This window comes from Protopterus annectens, chromosome 3.part0 (genome assembly GCF_019279795.1).
Source record: "Protopterus annectens isolate FY-2018-M chromosome 3.part0, PAN1.0, whole genome shotgun sequence".
NCBI classification, from domain to species: domain Eukaryota; kingdom Metazoa; phylum Chordata; order Ceratodontiformes; family Protopteridae; genus Protopterus; species Protopterus annectens.
The window spans coordinates 162,115,501-162,140,199 of record NC_056731.1 but is presented as its reverse complement, the minus strand read 5'-3'; the positions used below and the strand labels follow the sequence as shown (position 1 = coordinate 162,140,199).

Below are 24,699 nucleotides of genomic sequence, written 5' to 3'. Positions count from 1 at the left end.
CACTTCCTGCATGGGATCTAGACAAAGGCCATACGGAAGCCAGGTAGACCATACAGACTGGTACTCCCCTGTCAAGTTTACCTGTAATCTAGTCATAAAACTGTCAGGTTTGACTGATATTTAATTTTGACCATGAATCCATGTTGGTCACCATCTAGAAAAGCATTCTGACCATGAATCCATGTTTGTTACTGTCCCAAATAGCATTGTTTTCTAGCAACACTACCAGCCTTTCTAGAAGAAATAACTTGACTTTCCCTTCCCACTGCTGTTAAACTGGTAGATCTACATATCGCTGGATTTTTCCAACTTTTCCTTTGGACAGCATTACCACATTTTCTGACTTCCAATCCTTTGTATTTCTACAGTAGCCAGTGATTTTCTGATGATCTTTGTTCGGAACTCAGCTATCATACTGGCCAGATTTCTGAGGACTCTGGTGGCAGCACAACTAGCATTTGTGCCTTATCCAACTTAAGGGCAGTTATTTTCTTCAGCAGTTCCTACTCCATTATCCTGAGTCCTTCAACTGTTTCCCCATTCTGCCCTGCACCCCCACCCCAATACAGTACCGTCTCATTTGAATACTGAAGCAAATTATTCCTTCAGTACCTCTGCTTTGTGATCTCCCTTCTATCTTTGCTCAGATCGGCTAGTTTTGCCTCTGATATGTACCTGAGAAAAGGCCTTTGCTTCCTTTCTTAATCTCTTCTACTCACTCTCTTTCAAGTTTTGGCTTTGTTGCTCTCAATTCTTTGCAGTCTTTCTGCTAGCCTTTTTTGTACTGGAATTCCTCCATTTCCCAACCCACTACTTTCTGTCTTTTCAAACCTTATTTTGTGTCCTAATAACTGGGCACACATTCCTAAGAAACCACATTGACCATCTCTTTTTTCCTTTTTGCTTCATCATCGCAAACATGTCCATAGCCCTGAGTACCCCATCCTTGACCTATCTCCATAACTTGTTTGGTGCCTCATTTTGTTCACAGTCTCACAACTCATCCTTGACCCTTAACTCTGGCACAGCATGATCAATCCAGTCCTCTGAAATTCCTAACCATCATCTTTATTTTTATATTTTCACCCTTCACCATACTCTAAATCACACAGTGGTAGGATCATTGTTAGCAAATGATGCCTTAATCTGGACATCCATAAGACCCTCTGCATTCATTAAGATCATGCTCAGAATTCTGTTCTTTCTGGTACATTCTTTGACCACTTAACTGAAATGCACCATAGTCCATGATCTCAGTCAATTCCAGTTCCCTCTCTATACTGGAACTTAGCATTTATTATGGAACTTAGCATTTATCAGTTTGTTTCTGTCAGATTCAGATCCCTCATGAATATTACTGTCTTTCTCCTATCCCATGTCTTTATTCTTTCTAGCAGTCTTTCATCTTTCTCACGCATTGTGCCTGGGGGACTACACAATATATGAATCCATCAGCTTACTTCCCTTCTTCTATCTCAACTGGCAGGACACTTAACTCAGGATATGACCCTGACTATGCCCTTCCTCTGTTCTTAGTTTGAAATTCTTCTCCCTGTCTGATCTCTCATCTTTCTCTCTCATTCATTAATTTTACTACGCCACCCCATCTCTGCCTTCTTTGTTATTCCTAAGCATCCTAACTCAGGCACCTCCATGCCCTATACTTTCTTTTCAGTAGCCGATATTTCCATGATATCAGCAATGTCCCCCTCCCTTCCTGCATCACTGCTGACCACTCCATCTTCCTACTTAATCCCATTGCGGTAGAGTACTATGAAGATGGCAGTATCTCTGCCATGCTCGAAATCATCCATATTTGTTTCCCTGTTGTGCATACCTCTCAACTACTTAGGACAAGAAACCTGGACAAAGCCTAAAATAATGGGAGGGCAAAGGCCCAAAAATAGGAACAGATTTTAAATTCTGCTCTTTCAAACTTAGAAAGTTGCTATAATAACAGGATTTGTGTTAGCATGCATCTTCTGAAGGATATGAAGTCTGAAACTCAACTGTATGTCATTATTTAGTGACTTTAATTATCAGTAATTTGCCAGAAAAATCACAAATTTTATGAGGAACAGACCAAAGATAGGATGCAAAAAATATGGACATTCTGTGAAAATCTGGACAGTTGAGTGGTGTGCTGCTGTGCTCTGCATCACTTTTACCCTTCCATATATTACATAAGTACCAGCCCCTCATCTGTGTTTGTTACCTTCCCTCCCCACTTCCATTTTAGTTAAAAGGTATGGCCATTGTGATTATCACAAAGACCCTTAATTTAAAGGTTTAGTGACTGAGATGTGCTTTTCCAACCCGTCACTAAATTTCTGAGCCGCAATGGAGCATGTGCTTTCCATACATCTATTTTCATGCTATGCACCCTTGCTAAACAGCATGCAGGCTATCTGTTTTCCTTTCCTCAGTGAAAAAAAAAAAACAAAATACTTAAAAAGAAATGTTACCTGTTTCTTTTCACTAGTAGTCCATTTCTTCATCAATTTTTCTAATTTCATTTCTGTCTACTTGTCTATCTATCTGTCTATCTATCTATCTATCTATCTATCTATCTATCTATCTATCTATCCTGCCATTTGTGGGTATTAAAAATGTTGCATTGCTGTCATCAACCCTACAGGTCATATGATTCTGTATTCCTTGCATGTTGTCTTGACCCATTACATATGAGGGTACTAGACATTACTAATAAGGTTAGCTAGCACAATGCTGGGTAACCACGAAGGAGCTAGTTAATTTATTACAAGATAATCTTTGCTTGACATTCACGTGGGTAGTAAGTTGGCTGACTGCACTTATTCACTACATTTTAGCTGGCTGTCCTTGTATAGTGCATTTGAATTAATTCTAAAAAAATACAACAAAAACTTTTGGCATTAGGTATATTCAGTACTTGTCAGGTTTGTTTTTACCCTTATAAGAGTGGCTTGAATTTGCTAAGTGTCATGCTGAAAGTGGCAATCACTGACTACTTTTATATCTATAGATAGATAGATAAATAGAAATATAGATATGTGTAATATGTGTGTGTGTGTGTGTGTGTGTGTGTGTGTGTGTGTGTGTGTGTGTGTGTGTGTATATATATATATATATGTGTGTGTGTGTGTGTGTGTGTGTGTGTATATATATATATATATATATATATATATATATATATATATATATATATATATATATATATATATATATATATATATGTGTGTGTGTGTGTGTGTGTATATATATATATATATATATATATATATATATATATATATATATATATATATATATATATATATATGTGTGTAGAGTAGATACATACTATCACAGTCTAAGGTGGCCTAGATTTTCAGGTAGATATCACTGTTTTGCTTTCTTGTTTTTTTTTGCCAGTGTATAATTTGTCAAGAAAATCCTAAATGTGAGCTTCTCTAAAGCACTGTGAGCTCAATGTTAGCATATTTTAGCTTTGGGGGCAGGGGGTTAGAGTTTGAAATGGTTTGTGGGGCAGACCCATTTTGTATGACTTTTTCATCATTACACAGGATGGTTGTTTCAGGGATGCCAGAATGTTGACACCTGTATGCATAGTGTTTCTTGTGGACCCTTTAAAGTTGTTCATGTACAGAGATGACTGCTCTGGGTTTCTGCATTATCCTGAAAGGATTTCTGCCGTACAGATCCTTGCAGTTTAATTTAGTGTTAAACTAAAGTTATTAGTTTTTTTTCAGTCTCTCTACATATCCTGTACATATTAATATCACTGCAATTAAACAGTCATTTCATATCTGCATCGGTTTCACTAGGCATGAAATGAGCAATGACTGCCTTGTTAAGGAACATTCATTTTAATATGATATCAGGGAGAACTGAAAGCAAACACACATACTGAGATTACATCCTTTTATATGAAGCTTGCAGGATGCTTATGGTTAATATAAAATATTACAAGCTTACATAATGAGCACGTAGCTGATTCAATTACATCTAATGTGAAGGCCTATGTCAGTCATCAGGCAATAGACATTAATAAAGCAGCTTAAATCAAATCAGCATAAAAAGACTAATTCTGCTAAATGTGTATAACTTTCACTGGCTCATAACAGTTGTGCTTTTCTTTCTTAAAGGTCCATTATGACTTTGGGCTGCGAAACATTCTTTCTGTACTGAGAACCCTTGGAGCAGTAAAGAGATCTAATCCAAATGAACCAGAGAAAACTGTGGTTATGAGAGTCCTTCGTGACATGAACCTCTCCAAACTGGTAAATAACACAGTCCAAATAAATTATTAGTATTCTTAACTGAACAATTCAGTTTCCTTTGAGTTGCAGGTGCTGGAATTCCTTAAGATATAAAGCTCACATGTATTCTAATAAACTAAAAGAGGTGTCATCTGCATTTTGCACTTCATGTACTGCACTTTTGTTATTGCTGACTATAGTGCAGAACTCTAGCATGACATTTTCTGTTACTGCGCATCTATTGCATTACTTGTATACTATCTCTCTAACTGCACTTATGAACATTGTATATTATCATAACCTCTATGACCTGCATTCCTTGTTTAGACTTGTAACATTTTTTAATTTATTTTTCTCTGAAATAATTGTACTTGTACTAATTTGTAATCTTGTGGAGTTTTTCTCCCCGGGTCTCCTCTGAAAACGGGTATTTTTCTACCCAGTCAAACACTACCCGGTTAACGAATGTAAATAAATAATAAATAAATAGTTGTGTGACAAGCAGGCCTACAGTCTGTTGTTTTAAGGCTTGCTTTTGCTTTAGAGGGGGTGGTTTCACCATTATTTTTCCACTGCTAGCAAGGCTGCCAGTCTGTGTGGTACGACTAAAACCATTCTTGTTTATCGCTGGCTCTCCCACTGTCATCTATGGCGATGCTTTTTGGTTTTCTCAGACGCAGGTCTGTCGTTTCTTAGTCTCTTTCCATTATCTGTTTGTTGCTTTGATTTTCAACCACTCCAAATACATACTTAATGCCGCAGAACTAGCAGTGTTAAACAAATGTTTGACATTCATACCAGCACTTTTAGCCACTTTGGATAATTTGTCATTGACATTAAGACATTTGGATGTAATATTTTATTAAAGTATGCTTTTGGAAGTAATCTGGATGGAAGTTTAAACATATTCAAGAAACCTAGTACATATATGTCACTACCGCACCCATTAATAGATTTATTTATTGAAGTATGTGAAACAGAAGTTTCCAAGCTCAGACACAAGCAACACAGAAAGATTTTTCGCAAGATGACCTATGAGAAAAAGAGATCTTTAAAAAATCTAAGCAACAACGATGGTATAAGTATCAGACTGGCAGATAAAGGAGGTGGTGCCATTGTTATGGAGAGTATTGTATATAGTAATAAGAAGAAAGAGATGTTGAGTGAAGCACAGACTTACATAACATTATCCAAAAGGGATGTGAACAAGGTGATGGACAAAGTTCAAGCTGAAATATATGACGTGTTTTTGACACTGAAGATCAATAAGGAATTGTATGAATATTTGATAGTGGAAAAACCTATAGTGCCCCTCATCAAAGGGCTTCCAGAGGTTTATAAGACTGAGTCAGACCCACCTATGCACCCCATTGTATCAGGTACAGGATGGCTGACTGAACCTGCTTCTATCTTTGTTGAATGTCAACGCAAACTTATTGTTACAAAGGTTTCAACCATCCTTATGGACACATCCCAATTTTTAACATCTTTATTTCAGTGTGTAGACAGTATGAGATGGTATTGCACCAATTCTCCTAACGATGGACTTGAAGAATTTATTCACCATGATACCCAATGAATATGAAATCAAAGCAGTTCGTACTTTATTAACATTACACAACACTATTGCTACTAACATCGCAGAGTTAATCGGCTCCTTATTAAACATCATCTTGGAAAATAATATCTTTGTTTTTGAGAACTGCTACTATTGGTAGAAATGGGGAGTGGTCATGGGCACTCCCTATGCCAATAGTTATTCCAACATAGTGATGGCATACTGGGAAAATGAATATGTCTTCAGTAATAGTTAATCCAACATAGTGATGGCATACTGGGAAAATGAATGTCTTCAATAATAGTTATTCCAACGTAGTGATGGCATACTGGGAAAATGAATAGGTCTTTAATAGTAGTTATCCCAACATAGTGATGGCATACTGGGAAAATGAATAGGTCTTTAATAGTAGTTATCCCAACATAGTGATGGCATACTGAGAAAATGAGTATGTCTTCAATGATATGAATCCATGGAAAAAAGATATAATATTCTGTAAGCATTTTGTTGATGATATTTTTCTGTTGTGAGCCAACAATGAAGACGAACTGAATGCTTTTACTGCATATCTTGAGAAAACTACTACATTTTTTAGTTTTGACATGAAGCATTCAAGAACCAGTATTGCTTTCCTGGATGTTAAACTAGATCTCAGTCTTGTACATGGTATTAACACACAGGTTCATAAGAAGAAATGTTGGAAAAACCATACGATACATAGATCAAGCATGCATCTCAGTTACATTTACTCATGAATTATAATGGGACAGATATTTAGGGTTTCAGGACTATATAATAATGACATATACTATGAGACTGAAGTTGAGCCTTTGAAGAATAATTTCATAGAATGAGGTTATACCAAGAGAGAAGTGGAAGAAATTGTTAGCAAGAACAAGGAGAATCCATATTATTCAGCTTGTAATACTGAAGTAACTTCAAAACAGACACACAGAGTTGATACAAGTGAAAGAGGGATTAGATTTACTTTAACTTATAGTAATGATATGAGAGACATATGTCAAGTCATTAGGAATAACTGGAAAATATTACAGACTGATCCAGATATTAAAAAGATTGTTGGAGACCAGCCAAGATTTTGTTTTAAAAATAAGAAGAATTTAAAGAGAGTTTTGTGTGATAATATTCCCTCCAGAATTCAGAAAGAACGTATTGGATGTCTAGGAACGTATCCTTGCAAAAGATATAAGGCGTGCAATTACATCAACAGTTCTGGGTCATTTCAACATCTGACTACAAAAAGGGGTTTTAACTTTGAAATCTGTGCAGACTGTACTTCTTGCAGTCTAGTTTAGTTGGCATTATATGATCAATGTATGTTTCTACATTGGAAAAACTAACATAGCATTTAAAGTACATATTCTTTATCACTTAAACGATATACGTCTAAAGAAGAAACAAAACTCGTTAGCATGACATATTATACAGAATCCAACACATAAATTTTGCTTCATGGCAATCCAGCTTGTCACAGATAACTTGAGTGGAGGGGATACATACAATCACACTGAGTAATATTTTATATGTTATATTTTATGTCATGGTGGCCCGAGTGGGGGGTTTTATTTGTAGTTTATTATTTTATGTACCACTGTGGGTTTTTAGCATTCCTGTGGCTGCTGGTGATTTTTATTTTAATCACACTGAGTAGATGGAAATGCGATGGATAGCCAGGTTACAAGCAGGTAAAGAGCCTGAACTTAATGGTGTGGTCCCTTTAAAACCAGCACTCAGAAGGCGGACACTGATGAGATAAGGTTTTTCAGTTGGTGATTACCCTTTAAAAGGCTCTGAAGGAACAGGAAACAACAGGATCTGAAGAAGGTTGATTAAGCTGAAAGCGCTTGTCTGTTGTTTTGTTTTAGATTTGTTGGATTTACTTGCAAGTGTTTACTTTGTTAACTCTAGAGCTGTGCCAGTAGGGAATCTTACTGGGGATCTGGAGGAAGAGGGAGAAACCAGCCCCAGACTGACTGGTCTCTGTGTGCTCTTAAGGGAAACTGCACTTGATGCAGAAAACTGCATCTGGAAATAATGCGTGTGCACTTGTCATCCTCTCAGTGAATGTCCCCCATTGTTGCCAGTGGTAAGGATTGAGGCTCCTTGGTTACTGGTCCAGTGGAGGGTCTTCAAATAAGTGTTTACATCCCTTAATTAAATATTCTTACTCTGTGATCACACTACCAGAGGGCAAAGACCAACACCTTACAGATAGGCAAATCTAGGCATGTGTACTGCAATCTCTCAGTATAGCAAACAAATATATAAACATTCTGTAACAGTTCAGTCTTTCAATGAGTACTTTTTATTGAATGGTACATTTCCTTTTGTTTGATGCTGGTGCCAATCTCTTTCATAATCTGGACTTGCATAAATGTTTCCCTGCTTTTAGCTTAACAAAAACTTCTAATTGATCTCTGGTGTACAGACTGTTGTCTTACTATGGTTATAGTCTTTCCCCTAGTCCTTTCACCAATCATTTGCATTTTCATATTTTAACACTCTTCATTTTGTGTTTCCAAAAATAATGTAACTTTTAGTAAAGTTGTCGCCATTGAATTGGTAATAGATAACTAGCTGTCTAGTAACTCCATGAAGACAAAATAGTATAATTAAGCAAATTAACTAATTTTTTACCTGTTTGCTTACTGGGTCATACATTTACAAGAGAATAGGCTCATCCTTTTTAATTTGAAATTCCAGTAAGAAGAAGGACTGTCTCTTTCCTGAAAGAAATGCTTAAACATTCCTTTATACTATTATCCAGTAATTCACCATCTATTTCAGTGTCACTTTTTCAAATAGCAATCATCCATCTGCATTTCTCCTTATTCACACCTGTCATATTTCAGATCTTTATACAGTTTCTTATGTGCAACTAGCATACACTTTTTTGTAAGTGTACACCTTCCTGAATTCTTACCCATATTTACCTCTGACCAAATGAATCCTTATTTTCTCTAGTGTGCTTTACAAAATGTCTTTATAAAAAGCCTGCCATATGCACTCATTGGGCACTCTCTCCTACTTCCATCTGAAACTCTAACCATAAAAATTCATTTTGTAGGTTCACAGGTAAGTACTAGGATAGCTGCCCGTGTAAGCCATTTTAAGCCTAGCCAGTTTCCTTTTTTGTACTCATATTATAATACATTGCCACTAGATGTTCTGCGTATCTTTTGTATGTACTTTACAAATATGGCTAGGACTGCTAACATTTGTAAATTCTTCCCTAGCTTTCTAGAAATTATACTTCCACACCTCTCCCTCATTTTTTTCATCAGTTAGAGACATACGGTAACATACTTGCCTTTTTTGCTTTCATTGAGATATATCTCTGATTTTACATTGATTATTTACAATATTCCTTTCCTCCGAGCAGTGTGTTTTATCTGCTAATAATTTATTATTCACTTCTATAATGTCTTGAATTTAAAAGAACTTGAATCTACAGTATAGACTCACTGGCCTTCATTTCCTGTTATCTACACTGTCACCATGTATGAAACTCAAATAATGACTGAGCGCAGAAACATTTCTAATACAAACTTGTGCTACTTTTGTCATGCAGGTTTAAAAATCTCATGACGCAGGCTGTCATTCTCATCTTTTTAATACACTGACATTTCTTTCATCTTTTTTTGTACTCTTGGTGATCCTGTTAATTAGATTTTTATATACTAAGGTGTTATCGTCCCTTCCATGCCTCTTAATTTTAAATTATATTCTCTGCTCATACTTCAGAAGGGCATACATGCTTCTTAATTTGCCTTTAATAATCATTTTGAATTTTCGTCAACGACGTCTTCATATTGCGATCCTTAATTTTGTTTCAGGTGCAGTAATTTCTTTGTGTAAAATTTTCATTCTCTAGATCTACTTGTTATTTCATGTGGCAATTACCTGACATTTGCTTTCTTTATCATATGTATGTTTACTTACTTTCTTAAATACAATTTTAAATTCTTTTTTCATGTCCTTTGTACTAAGGCACTTTATATTTCAATAAATTCCAGCATTTCTGATCTCCATAAAATGTTATGTCCTTTTCATATTTGTATCTTGTAGAATTATTAAACTTAACTTTTATGCTTCTTAACTGATATATATATATATATATATATATATATATATATATATATATATATATATATATATATACCTATATTTCTGTGTTATAGAGGAGATGTGTAATATATCGTGATCTAAAAGTGCATTGATAGTGGTTTCACATTTAACTTTATCTAAACATTGGAGCACAATCATGCAGTCAATACTTTCCTGAATGTTTGCTCTGCTACGTATGACGTTGCACTTGCTGCTCATATTACTAATTTTGTGCAGACCCAAAGCTGATGTTATTATTTTTGTCTACATCTTTTGCCCTTTATTAAAACTTTATAGTTTATGTCATCTAACCAAAAGACATTTTCCTCACATGTAGATAAGATTTGGTGCTTTTTTATAGTTCCTTCCTTGTTTCTTTGTTGAATGTGTGAAATGTTTGATGTTAAGTTGTCCATCTCGCCTTCATTCTTGCTGTTTGGGTTCGGCTCCGACTCGGCCATCTTCTATAGCTCGAGAGCTGTTTACTGGCTCGAGGCTACCCCTTATCCCAGAATGCCCAGCGTCAGCTACCCAGATCTTGTTTGCCGCTTCAGCTGTGAGGTTGCTTCCTTACTGGCTCAGGCTTAGTATAGTTTTTTTCTATTAATATATTGTTGAGGTCCCTCAATTATCTATGCCATTTTACATGTCTTCAAATGGATCCCCTGAAAGAGCTTGGAGATACCCTTCAAGATCCTACAGCTGAGGGAGCACCAGCCAAAGTAGCTTCTCAGCTTGATGTTAAGTTGTCCATCTCGCCTTCGTTCTTGCTGTTTGGGTTCAGAGCCAATCCTTGGCTCCAACTCAGCCATCATCTATAGCTTGAGAGCTGTTTACTGGCTTGAGGCTACCCTTTATCCCAGAATGCCCAGCGTCAGCTACCCAGATCTCGTTTGTGATAGCACACACTAGACATAAGTAGAGTAACCAGTTACTACAAACAGCTTGTCCAATACACCTAAACAAGGAAAGAGTTATAAATTACCTGTCATGTGAAGTAATAAAAGAAGCTCAGCCAGTGAAAACAGAAGGGAACTCCTCACAATCCTCTAGGAAGGGGGAAGGAGGGATGCAAGAAGGAAGGCAAGATGAAGACAACTAACATGGAACGTTATGGTAGGTACAGTACTTCTTTATGTTAAGTTGTCCATCTTGCCTTCGTTCTTGCTGTTTGGGACAGCATCCCTAGCACCTATAATCCCGGGTGGCTCATTGGAACAAACTCTTCAAATCAGTAGAACCAAAGGAAGCTCTGCTCTGGGAGACCATATCTACCTTGTAATGACTATTAGTGCTTAATATAACCGTTAATAATTCTTTTTTTTCTGACTTAAGCCTTTAGTTTTTGTATTTGCTTCTCATGTTCCTCATCTTCCTTTCCTGTCTCTTCTCCTGATGTCAGGTTACTTGAATATCTAGTAAATTGTCTCCTAGATGCTCATATTCTTCTTGAAGATCCATTTTTTATATTTTCTGCCTGTGTTTCACTTCCATATTCTTCTTTTCTGGTACATTTCATCTCTTAACATTTGCTCCTTTGGCTGAATACTTTTATATTCCTCTTTACTGGATTTTCTCTTCTGTGATTTCCTTTTCCTGCTTTCCTATTCCCCCAATATTTCCAGTTTCTGTTTCTGTAAAATCCATGCTGCTCTTTGTCAGTCAACCGTTAGTTTTATTCCTCTTCACATTGCTTTATTATTTTTTTTCAGATAATCTGCATCTCTGAAATAGGTTGTATTCCTTCCTAGTTAAGTAACATTATGTTTTACTTTATGTTCTGGTATGCCTCACTCTATTATTCATAAGATATTTTATTAGTACAGATAGTCTCTCTATAAATATCCATCTTCTTCACATTTAAAACATACATTTGTCACCATCATCTTGTGTTTTCTAAATCAGATACTGTCAGATATTGTATAGCCTCTAGCATATATTTTAATGTATCACCCCTTCAGCAGTACTTCGTAATATCTAGATACATATACATATATATTTTTCTTCTGCAGGAGCTCCACTACCGGCATCTATTAGCCCATTCACTCAGTGTGGATAGAGGGTGAACATTCCTAGGCTAGGTGTAAGTCCTATGGCCAATTCATTCCTGCCTGGGAATCTTTACTGGCCCATCCATTCCACAACAGCAAAAAATGGGTGGTAAGGAGCACTTATCCTGTACCCAGGTGGAATGTCCTGTCCCCCTCTACACTTACAAGTACCTAGGTGGAATCCCCTCTCAACTTCTGCACTCACTCTGTACCCACGTGCAATGCCCTCTCACCTCTGCACGTGCCCTGTACCCAGGTGGAATATCTTCTTAATCTCTGTGGCTTGCCAAGGTCCACAACTGCTGCCCTCAAAGGAGATCTCAGCTCACAGATGCAAGTGCTCCATGGTAGTGCAGGCTCCCTAGGTCTTCCCTCAATGGGTGAAACACCAAATGTTTCCACTAGGTGTCACCCAAGTACCATTCCCAAGCTACTTCCCTTCCAAAGGATAGATGAGCCAGTAATGTCCCCCCCCAGCCAGCTCCTATAGTAATTGCAATCAAGATGCTTGGAGATTGAGAAGGTAAGAATTGAAATCTCTACAATAAAGATACTATGCTGCTGAAGATCCTTTCTAGTTTAAGGAGAAAGCTCCTCGTGGTGTCCTGCAGAGTGATACAGGCAACAGAGACACCTAAGAGAGACTTTCATCAGATCTAAGTATTTTTTTCTCTGTTTTTTGCTCCGACTGCCTTTTCCCACCTAAAAAGTGAGTTTCTAACTGATCTGTGCTTGAAAAAGTTATAATTGTATTGCCTTACCTGCTTTTTACAGTTTGCACTTGTTAAATATCATTTTAAGTCGTTTTTGTATTAACTGTTGTAGGCTACACACTCAAGTGTGCTAGCCTGTTCATAGCATTTACAGTGTTTTCTGTGTGAGTTTCTGTTATTTACTGCAAAAAGACAAAAAACAAAACAAAAAATTCTCTTTTCCCGCCTTTGCTGAACCAGATTAGTCCAGATTTCAGGCTTTGCTGAATTCTGGACTGTGGTATAGGTTCCTGTGTTGCCCATATCCTTACTTGGATAGAAGGAAGCTTCTCTGTTCACCAGTGAGAGTGGGGAGCTTTGAGCAGCCTATCTGTCCCTGGAGGAGTGGTCTCAGCCTAGAAACTAGTAGCTTATTGGCCATTTTGGGTCAATTCCTATCTCTTTCAGTTTCCCTGCTTTAAAACCCACATTTGCACAGTTTTGCGCCAGTATACATCTCTGCACAGCTCCTCGTGGTGTCCTGCAGAGTGATACAGGCAACAGAGACCTAAGAGAGACTTTCACCTGACTTAAGTATTTTTCTCTGTTTTTTGCTCCGACTGCCTTTTCCTGCCTAAAAAGCGAGTTTCTAACTGATCTGTGCTTGAAAAGTTATAATTGTATTGCCTTACCTGCTTTTTACAGTTTGCACTTGTTAAATATCATTTTAAATCGTCTTTGTATTGTTTAAATGTTGTAGGCTACACACTCAAGTGCGCTAGCCTGTTTATAGCATTTACAGTATTTTCTGTATGAGTTTCTGTTGTTTTCTGCAAAAAAACAAAAAAACAAAAAAACAAAAAAATATTCTCTTTTCCTGCCTTTGCTGAACTAGAAGTCCAGATTTCAGGCTTTGCTGAATAATAAAAACTAGTAGCTTATTGGCCGTTTTGGGTCAATTCCTATCTGTTTCAGTTTTCCTGCTTTAAAACCCACATTTGTGTGGTTTTGCATAATTTTGCGCACTGTACAGCATCAGACAGCAGCGCCGCTTAAACAGGTTTAAAGTATTCCCGGCTCCACAAAGTCTAGTCTTCACTTTTTCCCTTAGAACTATTCTAACTCTCAAAGTAAGCACTCTATTTTCATTCCAAAGCCCTGCACTTGCTCTTATAAGTAATCTTATAAGTAAACACTAACAAACGAAAGCACTACATCCTCTTATACTCTTTATAAGTACTTGGCTCCATATTAGTCCTTTTTGATCAGTCAAAAAGCAGTTCCTTATACTATTCTGGCATGTCTAAAAGTCAGTTTCAGGGTTACTCTCCAGTCCAGCTAGTGAATCTGGGAATCATGAGGCAATGTTGCAATTGCCTTATGTACACAGACCACCCTCTCCTCCTCCCAACAAGCTCAAATATATGTGAGAGATGCAACTATACAGCCAAACTGGTGGCTGAGCTCTCTCAACCCAGTACTGGCACAGTCAGTCAGGAGGAGAAGGTAACCACACCCACCACAAATCCAGTCTCACATAGACCTATCGCATTAGCAAACCAAACACATAAACACACAAAAACATACTCATAGGCTCTAAACGAAAATCTGCCAAAGAAGCAGAGACCTCCAAAGCAGACATCCAGGCAACCGCTACCCCACAACAATACCCACATATCACATATTTCACAAAGTCAGTGTGCCGCACAATTACAGCCCTTAAGGCTAAACAACACACCTAATACACTTGTAATAGGTGACTCTATTGTCAGACACACTGACATCCCACTCACCAGACTGAACAAGGAGAAGGTCACTGTAAGCTGCCTGTCGGGTGCCAGGATCCGCCACATAACACAAGCACTCAGGTCACTCCAAAGCAAGTACAAATATGACTCCATCATTGTCCATGCTGGTGTGAATGACCTGAGATGTACCTCCCTAGACTGTATGAAAAGAGACATAGAGGAGCTCTCTGATCATGTAGCCCAGGCCGGTATGACCCTAACCTTGAGTAGCATCTTGCCCTCACCAAGAATCATGCCACAGTATAAAGACAAAATGATCAATTTTAACAAGTATTGGTGTCATTCAAAGGGGATCCAGTGTCTGTCAGCCTGGGACGACATGCTCGACAAGCCACGTTGCTTCACTAGGGATGGCTTGCACCTGTCACCCCTGGGCTTTCGAATACTGGCTAAGGCTCTTGCCACCCCCATAGTGCTTTTTTAGGCAAGGCTCAAAAGACAAACCCACCTTCATAGACAACACAGGGGAAAAAAAACTAAGGATAATGCTGCTCAATGCCAGAAGTCTAAATCTCAAGATGCACGTATTTGAGGCTCTCCTCATTATGGAGAATATCGATATCTGTGCAGTAACAGAAACCTGGTTCAAGGCTCCTGAGAGCACCCCAGGACTACCAGGTTATACCTCATACCATGCTTTTTGGCCCCAAAACTCAGACCAAATCACAAAAGGAGGGGGAGTATCCATATTCATCAAAGATACCCACAACTCCAGGTTAGTGGCACTGCACAAAGCATCGGAGACCATCCATGTGCAACTAATAGTGGGCAAAACTGCCTTTCAGTTTATAGCCTGCTACAGACCGCCCTCCCAAACTCAGGAACCCCACTCGGCTTTCCTGAGAACACTGGAGAATATGAAGGTCTCTCCAAACACCATAATATTGGGTGACTTCAACTACCCAAACATTGACTGGGAAAACTACTCAAGCCCCAACACCCTCACCCAATTGTTTCTAGAATTTATAAACTCAAATGCTATGGAACAACTGGTCACCACTCCCATAAGAGGGGACAACATATTGGACCTGGTCATCACCAACATGGGGACTCTATGTTCCACACCAGAGGTAAACCCCTCATTGGTAAGATCAGACCATAAATTAATCTCACTGGACATCCATATCTCGTATCCACCCCCAGCCAAGGAAACCACGGTGAAAAATTTCTCAAAAGCAAACTTCACACTTCTCAAAACCAAGGTGGAATCCTTCAAAGCCCCTGGGCAAGTGGAAAATACTGCCCAAACCACAGAATCCTTTACAAACACATTCTATGGAGACCTACAGGAATGCATGGATCATGCTATCCCAAATAAAACCAAGACTCACTCCTCCAAAGGCAGGAGACCTGTCTGGTGGACCCAGACCATAAATAAGCTATACAACAGAAGGAGGAAGCTACTACATGATAGAGCAAAATCCCAAAAAGGGAAGGCATCTCTAATCAGTACTAGCAAGAAACTATGATCCCTCATAAAATCACCTAAGGCCAGCTTCGAAAGAAAAATTGCACAAGATGCTAAAGATAATCACAAGGCCTTCTTTAGTTATGTCAGGAATCTGGGTGGCAACTCCCAGATATGCTCTGAGTTAGTGCAAAATGACAAAAAATACACTGAACCTACAGACATTGCCAACATCCTGGCAGACAGGTTCAGTGCAAACTCCCCCCCCCTCCCCAAAAAGAGCAAATGTCTGTCCCAACAGAATTTAGCCTCCCTGATATCACAGATGCACAGGTGAAAGCTGCCCTCTCCAAAGCAAAAAAAACAGCATCAATGGGACCGGACGGTGTCCCGGGCTGCATCTTACATGAGCTCCAAGAAGAACTGAACCCTCACAAAGTCACTGTTCAATCTCAGCCTTACTACAGGGTATGTACCCAAAGAGTGGTGTACAGCAACAGTGGTCCCGCTCCACAAAGGTGGTGCCACAACGGACCCCGGACACTATCGCCCTATAAGCCTGACTAGTCTGGTCTGCAAAGCTATGGAGTGTATCATCATGGAACACATAAACAAAGACATTGGGAACCTCCAGACACTGGATCCTACCCAATTCGGCTTTGTTAAGGGCAGATCTTGCCTCTTAAACCTAGTTGACTTCTTTGAAACAGTTACCAAGGCTGTAGATGAAGGGAAGGTAGTCCACACAGCCTACTGGACCTCGCAAAAGCCTTCGACACAATAACCAACTCGGGCATCATAAATAAACTCACCAGCTTACATATCAACCCCTATGTCACAAGATGGGTTGCAAACTGGCTCAGGGATAGAACCACATGGTCAGAATTGCAGGTGCCATGTCAGACTCTAAACCAGTTACAAGTGGCGTCCCACAAGGCTCAGTCCTGGGACCTCTCTTGGTCAGTATATACTTCTCTGAGGTACAGGCTAACACGGGAGGACTATGGCTGACCAAGTTCTCAGATGACTGCAAACTGGGAGCCATAATCAACTCTCTGGCTGACACAAGCATCCTCCAAAAGGGTCTTACAGAGACGGATACTTGGTGCCAGAGCCATGGCCTCAAGCTAAATACCAAAAAGTGCATAGTCATCCCCTTTGGGAAAAACAAAGTGCCCACAAATTATCACATAGGTGGTAATCTATTAAGTACGGAAGAAGTAATTAGGCATTTGGGGACCCAAGTAGATAGTAATCTCTCCTTTGACAATCATGTTGCCAAAGTGGTTAGAAAGACCTTCTATATAGCCCACCTTATTATGAAAGTGTTCACATCTAGATCAAGAGAGGTCATTGTGCCTCTCTACTCATCACTCATCAGGCCCATAATTGAATACAATGCCCCATTTGGGATGTACCTTACCCAACACCTGCAGCAACTGGAGAGACCCCAAAAGTACCTCACCAAGAGGATCAAGGGCCTCAAACACATGCCCTATGTAGCTCGGCTAAAGAAACTCCAGCTGTACTCAGTTGCTTACCGCCTACTCAGAGGCGATCTATGCCTGACATCTAAAGCCATGTCTAACCCAGAATTAATGGACATGCTCCACCTCAGGAAATCCAAATCCCTGAGAGCTACACGCTCCAGGGACTTAAACCTCAGCACAGCAATAAATAGGACATGCTGGAGGGACATATTCATATCCCAGAGACTCCCCTTACTCTGGAACAAACTCCCAATCCATGTTAGGCAGAGCCCCTCACTGACCCTCTTCAAGAGAAATCTTGATGAGTGGATGGGAGATCGTAAGTTTACCCCTGGGATCTCGTCTATGTCCCTGCTAGACAGAGGCACAGTAAACTAACCTTAAAAGGGCTATCTTCAGTGACCTACTGTACAGAGGCACAATTAACTAATCTAAAAGGGAAGTGAAAGCCAAACATACTCTGGCTAGGCTTATAAATGCCCTGGGGCAGATAGCCTAGTCTCAACCTATGAACCTATGAACCTGTAATTCCACTGCTGGTAATTTATGGAATGGATGATAGATGGGAAGATGAATAAAGCCCATAATTAAACAGTTGATGCTAAATCATGATCTAGTAGTGCTGGATTGCACTTTTATTATTCATGATCATAGCAATGCATTTTCCCAAAGAAAGCCACAGAATGTGTAAGTGCGGATATCCATGTCTAGGTGTCTTATACCTTTTTTTGGATTGTGTCTTATGATGACTGCACTATGGACATGGATTAGCTTCTGAACAGGTAGATAAGGCAATCTTATAGCATAAAGTCATCTGTGGTCACTACTAGTGTCTGTAAAGTTCTGTTCTTATTTCTTCACCTGTTTGCTTTCCACAGCTGATTAGTATTTCTTGAAGTTCCTGCACCCCACCTAAGTACCACGTTCAATCATAGCCTCACCTCAGGCTTTGTGCCCACTGAATGGCACACAGCAATGGTTATCCCACTCCACAAAGGGGGAGCCACCATGAACCATGGGAACTACCGCCCCCATTAGCCTGACGAGCCTAATCTGCAAGGCTATGGAATGTATCATCATGGAACTTATAAACAATGACATTGGTAATCTCTAAACTCTGGACCCTACCCAGTTCAGGTTTGTAAAAGGCAGATCATGTTTCCAAAACCTGATAGACTTTTTTGAAGCAGTCACCAAAGCCATAGATGAGGGTAAGGTGGTTCACACAGCCTATCTAGATCTTGCCAAGGCTTTCAACACCATCCCCCACTCTGGAATTATAGATAAACTCACTAAACTAGGTATAATTCCCTATGTCACAAGATGGGTTGCCAACTGGCTCACTGACAGAATCTACGCTGTGAAAGTAGCAGACTCTAAATCCAACTTCAGAGAAGTGACAAGTGGAGTACCACAAAGTTTAGTCCTGGGTCCTCTCCTGTTTGGTATCTACTTCTCTGAAGTACAGGCTAACACAGAAGGTCTTTGGCTAACAAAGTTCAAAGATGACTGCAAACTAGGAGCCACAAACAAAACTCCTAACAATGTGGACATCCTACAAAAGGGCCTCACTGAGACAGATGCCTGGTGTCAAAGCCATGGCCTCAAGCTCAATGCCAAAAAGTGCATTTTCATCCATTTTGGTAAAAACTCTGCACCCATGAACTACTACATAGGCAGTAGTCTACTTAACACCGAAAGTGTGATAAGAGACCTTGGGACACAGGTGGGCAGTAGTCTCTCCTTTGACAATCACATCGCCACAGTAGTCAGGAAATCCTTCTACATGGCACACCTCATCACAAAAGGTTTCTCATCAAGGAAAAAAGAGGTCATTGTTCCCCTCTACTCATCACTCATTAGACCCATTATAGAGTACAATGCCCCTTTTAGAATGTATCTCACAAGACATCTGCAGCAGCTGGAAAGGCCACAGAAGTACCTCACAAAGAGGATTATTGGCTTCAAGCAGATGCCCTATGCAGACTGTCACAAAAAACTCCAGCCTTACTCTGTTGCATATCACCTACTCAGAGGTGATCTCTGCCTAACATACAAAGCTATGTCAAACCCAGAGCTGTTGGAGATGCTCCACTTAAAGAAATCCCAATCCCTCTGAGCTACAATTTCTAGGGACTTAAACCTTGTCACTACAATAAACAGAACATGCTGGAGGGATAGATTCCTGTCCCGGAGACTTCCCATACTCTGGAACAAACTACCTATCTATATCAAACAAAGCTCCTCATTAGCACTCTTCAAGAAAAATCTTGATGATTGGATGGGAGATAGGAAATTCACCCTGGGGATCACTTCTATGGCTCTGCTTGACAGGGGTGCAGGAAAATAATTTTCTTGGGTGGCAAAAGCCAGGGTACCATTTGGCTAGGCTTATATAGGCCCTAGGGCCAATAGCCTAGTACCTACCTATGAACCTATGAATTACACCAGATTTCTCTTAGAAAATTAAAGTTCTGCATGAGGCCAGAGTCACAGAGGTGAGCAAAGCACTCCAGAACAGAAGGAACCATGGCAGTAAAGAGAGCCAAGCCTCTGGGTACTGTCCACTAGGAAAAGCACACCCACTTACTTTTACATACTTTTCAGGTGTTGCACTTCTTGTAGATGTTATAATTTGAACAACTTTAAAAGCATACTAAGGATTAAAGGCTGTAACTGGAAGTGGAGAAACCATGTGGGTAGATTTAAGAAGTGGAGGTGCAAGTAGGGCTTGCTTGAAGTAGTAGACTGGAGGGTCTTGAGTGGACAAAGATGGAGATGTTTCTTCAACAAGTGAGGTATGAGCAGGAGAAGGAACCACACATTGCTGGGGTGGGGGTGAGAGACAGAATTTGTAGTTGTGCTGCTTGGCTTTCTAAATGAACCTTATCATCAGCAGAAATGGCAGAGAAGAAAAAGTGAGTCCAGTGGGCTATTTCTGGAGAATAACATCCTTGGAGCATCAATCCTGTGGGCAGGTGAGAGATTAAAAGCTGACACACTTGGAAGTGGTTTGAGAGGGAAATTGATTACAACTCAACTCATCCCAATTAGGGAAAACATTTCATGCCACTGAAGGGCTGAGGGATGACTGGTGTGGTATTAGTAAATAATGGCTAAGCCTGGCAACAAGAAGGAAGTTGGAAGACTTAACATTTTCCCAAACCCTAATGGTTTCTCAGCATGGTGATAAGAATGTGATCCTCCTTGCTTGTCATTGTATCAGGCCACTGTTATATGCCACAATGGATGGGGCAGGGAGTCCAGAAAGACTAGGAGGGTAAGGTGGACTACCTCTTTCTCTGCCATGTTGATGTGAAGACTGTCCATTTTGTGTTTCAGACACCTTGGTCAGTTTACCTTTGGCAATTCCTGACACTCTAGGGCAGAGGTATCCATGGAGGTTACAACTAATGGAGTCAGAATTAAGTGGATTTCCTAAAGTGAAATTCAAAAGGTGCATCCACCATAACAAGATACCTTTTGCAAACCCTGAAAATCTTGACTGGCCATGACATTGGTTCTCATGTCTGTGACCACTGAAGCCTTAATGTCCACTGAAGAACTACCTTGTGGTGTTTGATGAATGGTACTAGGAAGACTGTTGTCATCAGTCCAAATGTGCTACAGCAGAGAAAGGCTGTAGTCTGCTGAGAATATATAAACTGAAGTACCTTGTACTGGTGATGTCGACTCTAATGGGGGAGGGGGGGGTTGCACCTATCTACACTGTATCCACTGAAGGAAAACAGCTAGGAGGGCTCCATTTCATATTTCACAAGAATGGCAGTGGTCCAAAATGGTGGGAACAGTTTGATCAATGATCGAGAGCTGATATCGGCTCTGATAGAATGGGAGCAGCTAGGAGACAATTTTTTCAAGTAAGGGGAAATATTGGTTCCCTGTAGCCTTTGTCTGACTGCTAAACAGATAATTTGGGAACTGTGATGTCGCTGGTTCCCATCTGTATGTGAAGATGCTTCCTGGGCTCCTGGCTATCTTGCTTTGGAGGTAGGTATCCTGGAATTCCAAAGAGAGAGCATTCTTTCTCCAGAAGGATGGACTGCACTGTATCCATTCAAAAGATTGCCTTAGGTATACAACTTTTTAGTCTACTTAAATTCAAAAATGGGCTGTTGCTCTTTATATCCTTTGGGACTAACAACAATCTGAGGAAATGCCCTAATCCTTTCAGATCTGGGGGTGGAGAGTGGGCTCTTGGAATGCTATTTTGCTAGCTAATTCAGAACTTCTGTTCATGCTTCTGTTTCTAATGGTGTTAGAGGTTGGGCAAGGGTAGTGACTGTGGATGTGGAGGAGTGTGAATTGATATTGTATACTGTCTGGATATTAATGTCCTTTTCCATTTCTCCCTGGTAGTTGATAGCTACAAATGGATATGGAAGGGCTAATGGCTCTCCAGTGCCTCAGAATGGAACATACATGAAAGGCTTAAGAGATACTGTTGACCACTGAAAGATGGGCAATAGCTTTCCTGCTGGTGCCTGGGCCTCTACCCATTGGAGGTGATTATTCTGAAAGTGATCCTCAGGAGAGGTACTTCCATTCTTTTTTTTCTGTAATTGTTCATGCCTAAATCATGCTTGACATAGGCTCCTATGAATTCTTGCAGAATGTCATTGTGAAACATGGAATTTCACGACAACAGCTGAAAAGGTCTTGCCCTTTTTCTCCTTATTCTCCAGATACACATTCACTTCAGAGCCAAAGATGCAGGGGCCTTGAAAGGAAACGTTCATGAACATCACCTTTGTGTCCTGTGTGAAACCATTAAGCCAAAGTGAGATGTGCCAGCAAATAACAAAACCAGATCCAGGGGCTCAGGCTACACCATCAGCAAAGTTACATACCTCTCTCATCACAGAGTTGGATATTGAGGTGACAAGTGTTTTTTCCCCTCTGACTGCTGATCATTAAGCCATCCCTGTCAGACTTGACAATGTTCATTCCGGAGCAGTGTTGTGAATGTTTTAATCCACTAGGGCAGAAGTTGTCCCGACAGGACGTCATTCAGGCAGACTTTGGAGAGTTTATGCTCTTGCTATCATCCCAGCAATGAGAACATTTGTGTAAGTCCCCAGGAAGATATGTTGCTCACATCACTGCTGGGACTTTCAATGCCATATCCTGCATGTGCATGTTCCTGTGCATTCACTAATGATGTCTATCACCAGGCAGTGGTGTGGTGAGCCAAAAGCAAATCCTAGGATGCACACTTCAGTGCTGCCCCTTTTTTGATGGGTTATTGCTATGTATTTCTTGCTCCAACTTTCACCGCACTCTTCACAAAATACATACACCCAGCCTTCCCTGAGCTGCTTTTCAAACTTGGGCTGTCTAATATGTAGTCAAGGCTTTATCTCCTCTGTTTCACAGCACCGTCATTAAGATGACACTTGCTGAGTGGGACTGTAACTTTTATTTAAGTGGTCTGTCAGGCAATTGGTTCAGCAACTTCATTCACCAGATCTGGCTAGAAGTCTGTTATGCAAGATAAACCTCCCTTAAAGAAAACATAGAGAATGCATAACATTTTTCCCAATGTGGTTCATAGCCCCTTGAGTCTTTAACAAAGCACAGACCACGAGGCTTTGAGGAGTCAGAGTCTTTTCAAGAGCTTCTGCTGAATAATAGTAATCTGGCTCAGCAATGTCAGTGCCAAGAAGTCTGGATGACCTTTGGAGTTTTATTGGAATAGGTGACACAGTGTATTGATGATCACTTTTGATATGCCCACCAAGGGAGGGATCACCTAAGAGGACAACTAGATGACCTGAAACATCATTTACAGCATTTTCTGAGTAAAGGAAGCAGGGTCTAAAGGCCAAACACCTTGTACTGTATTATGTCTAAGACTACTCCAAATGTGAGGTCACTGAGTAATGGTGGAGAAACCGAATCTTCTTGGTCTTTCATGTCCTGCATGGAAGACATCCAAGGAGTCAATACACTTCATCTTACAATTTACATTTTATTGTGACCTTTACAGATAAGTCTCAAGATGAAGAAGATGATAAGCAATTATGCACCAAAGTCAGGAAGGAATTCTGCAACTGACTGCAATTGATTTTGGGTCCTTCCCTACTGCTGATTGACAAGTGAAACAGCCATGCATCTCTTAACAGCTTGATCTGCTTGGTCCGCAGATGTCATCAGTGTAGTACTGCAGGCATTTATGGGAAGTGACTAAAAGGGTGGTTACAATATTGGTGTTGAGACCAGCAAAGTGTGCATACTTAGTACAGAAAACCCTAGAACTGAAAACTGTGGACCATACCCATTGTAAACTACTCTGGCACTAACAAAAATTAATTGTTGGACATGGCACCAGTGACTCAACTCTGGGCATCAAGGATATAAGTCCATCATCATCTGTTGAGTTTGTATCAACAGCACTGACACCAATGGCACAGTCAAAAGTATAGCAATCAGCACCAAAGACTGTAAAATGGAATCAGCACTGCAGTTAGTGCCGAAACATCTTTGACTGTTGTTATCATTGTCAATTAGATTGACATCGATAACCCGAGGAATACTTGAAAAGCCTGGTGAAAACATAGACAAAAGGCCCCCTTCTGTCACAGAAGCAGATGAGGAAGGGACCACTGACTGAACTCTGATCATGAAGTCATAAACTAGTCATAGTCAAACGCAGGGAAGGGCACTGGACAAGGCCTTTTTGTGGCTGATCTGGACCTGAGGATTTGTTCTACCTCCTTGTCAACTAACAAGGATAAACACTATAATTTAGAGCTTCTGAAGATGTGACTTGTATGAACAACATATAAACTAATGTTTGAAATTATGTCATCCATTTTTCTTACCTTAGTTTTGGTTCCGAAAGAGGGAAATCTGGTCCTATCCTGCCAATTACTCCTGGGGAGCTTTTTCTTGCCTGATTTAGGAATGTAAAAACCATAGTGAGGCCAAAGAAGTTGAAGGCATAGATTTTCAGTGAGTAGGCTGCTGGTCTGCAATGAATTTGTTATTCATGTGACATGAGGTTTAAGTGCATTAGCTGTGAATGACAAATGTGACACTAGATAATTATGCTCTTTCCTCCAAACAGAAAAGACAAGCGTTATGCTTGCCCTGAGGTGAAAATGTATTCCTGTACTTGTAATGCCAGAGCCTTCTGCTGCCAGGACTGTAGAGGGGGGGGGGCACCCAAGAAAAAGAAGGAAAGGCTCTTTTAATAATAATAATAATAATAATAATAATAATAATAATAATAATATTAATAATCTATAGAAGAGCAAAGGATAAAGGGTAAATGAAATAGAGTAACTACTATAAAGAGTT

General features: G+C 39.9%; 1 protein-coding gene across 1 annotated transcript in view; it reads left to right on the top strand.

The window, feature by feature from the left end:
* The window catches only part of LOC122796791 (dynein axonemal heavy chain 5-like), a 2,204,633-nt gene that overhangs the window by 1,122,593 nt on the left and 1,057,341 nt on the right, over nt 1–24,699 (top strand). The window contains exon 44 of the mRNA XM_044065521.1: nt 4,128–4,262. Coding sequence (XP_043921456.1) covers nt 4,128–4,262 — 135 coding nt within the window. The remainder of the gene's footprint in view (nt 1–4,127; nt 4,263–24,699) is intronic.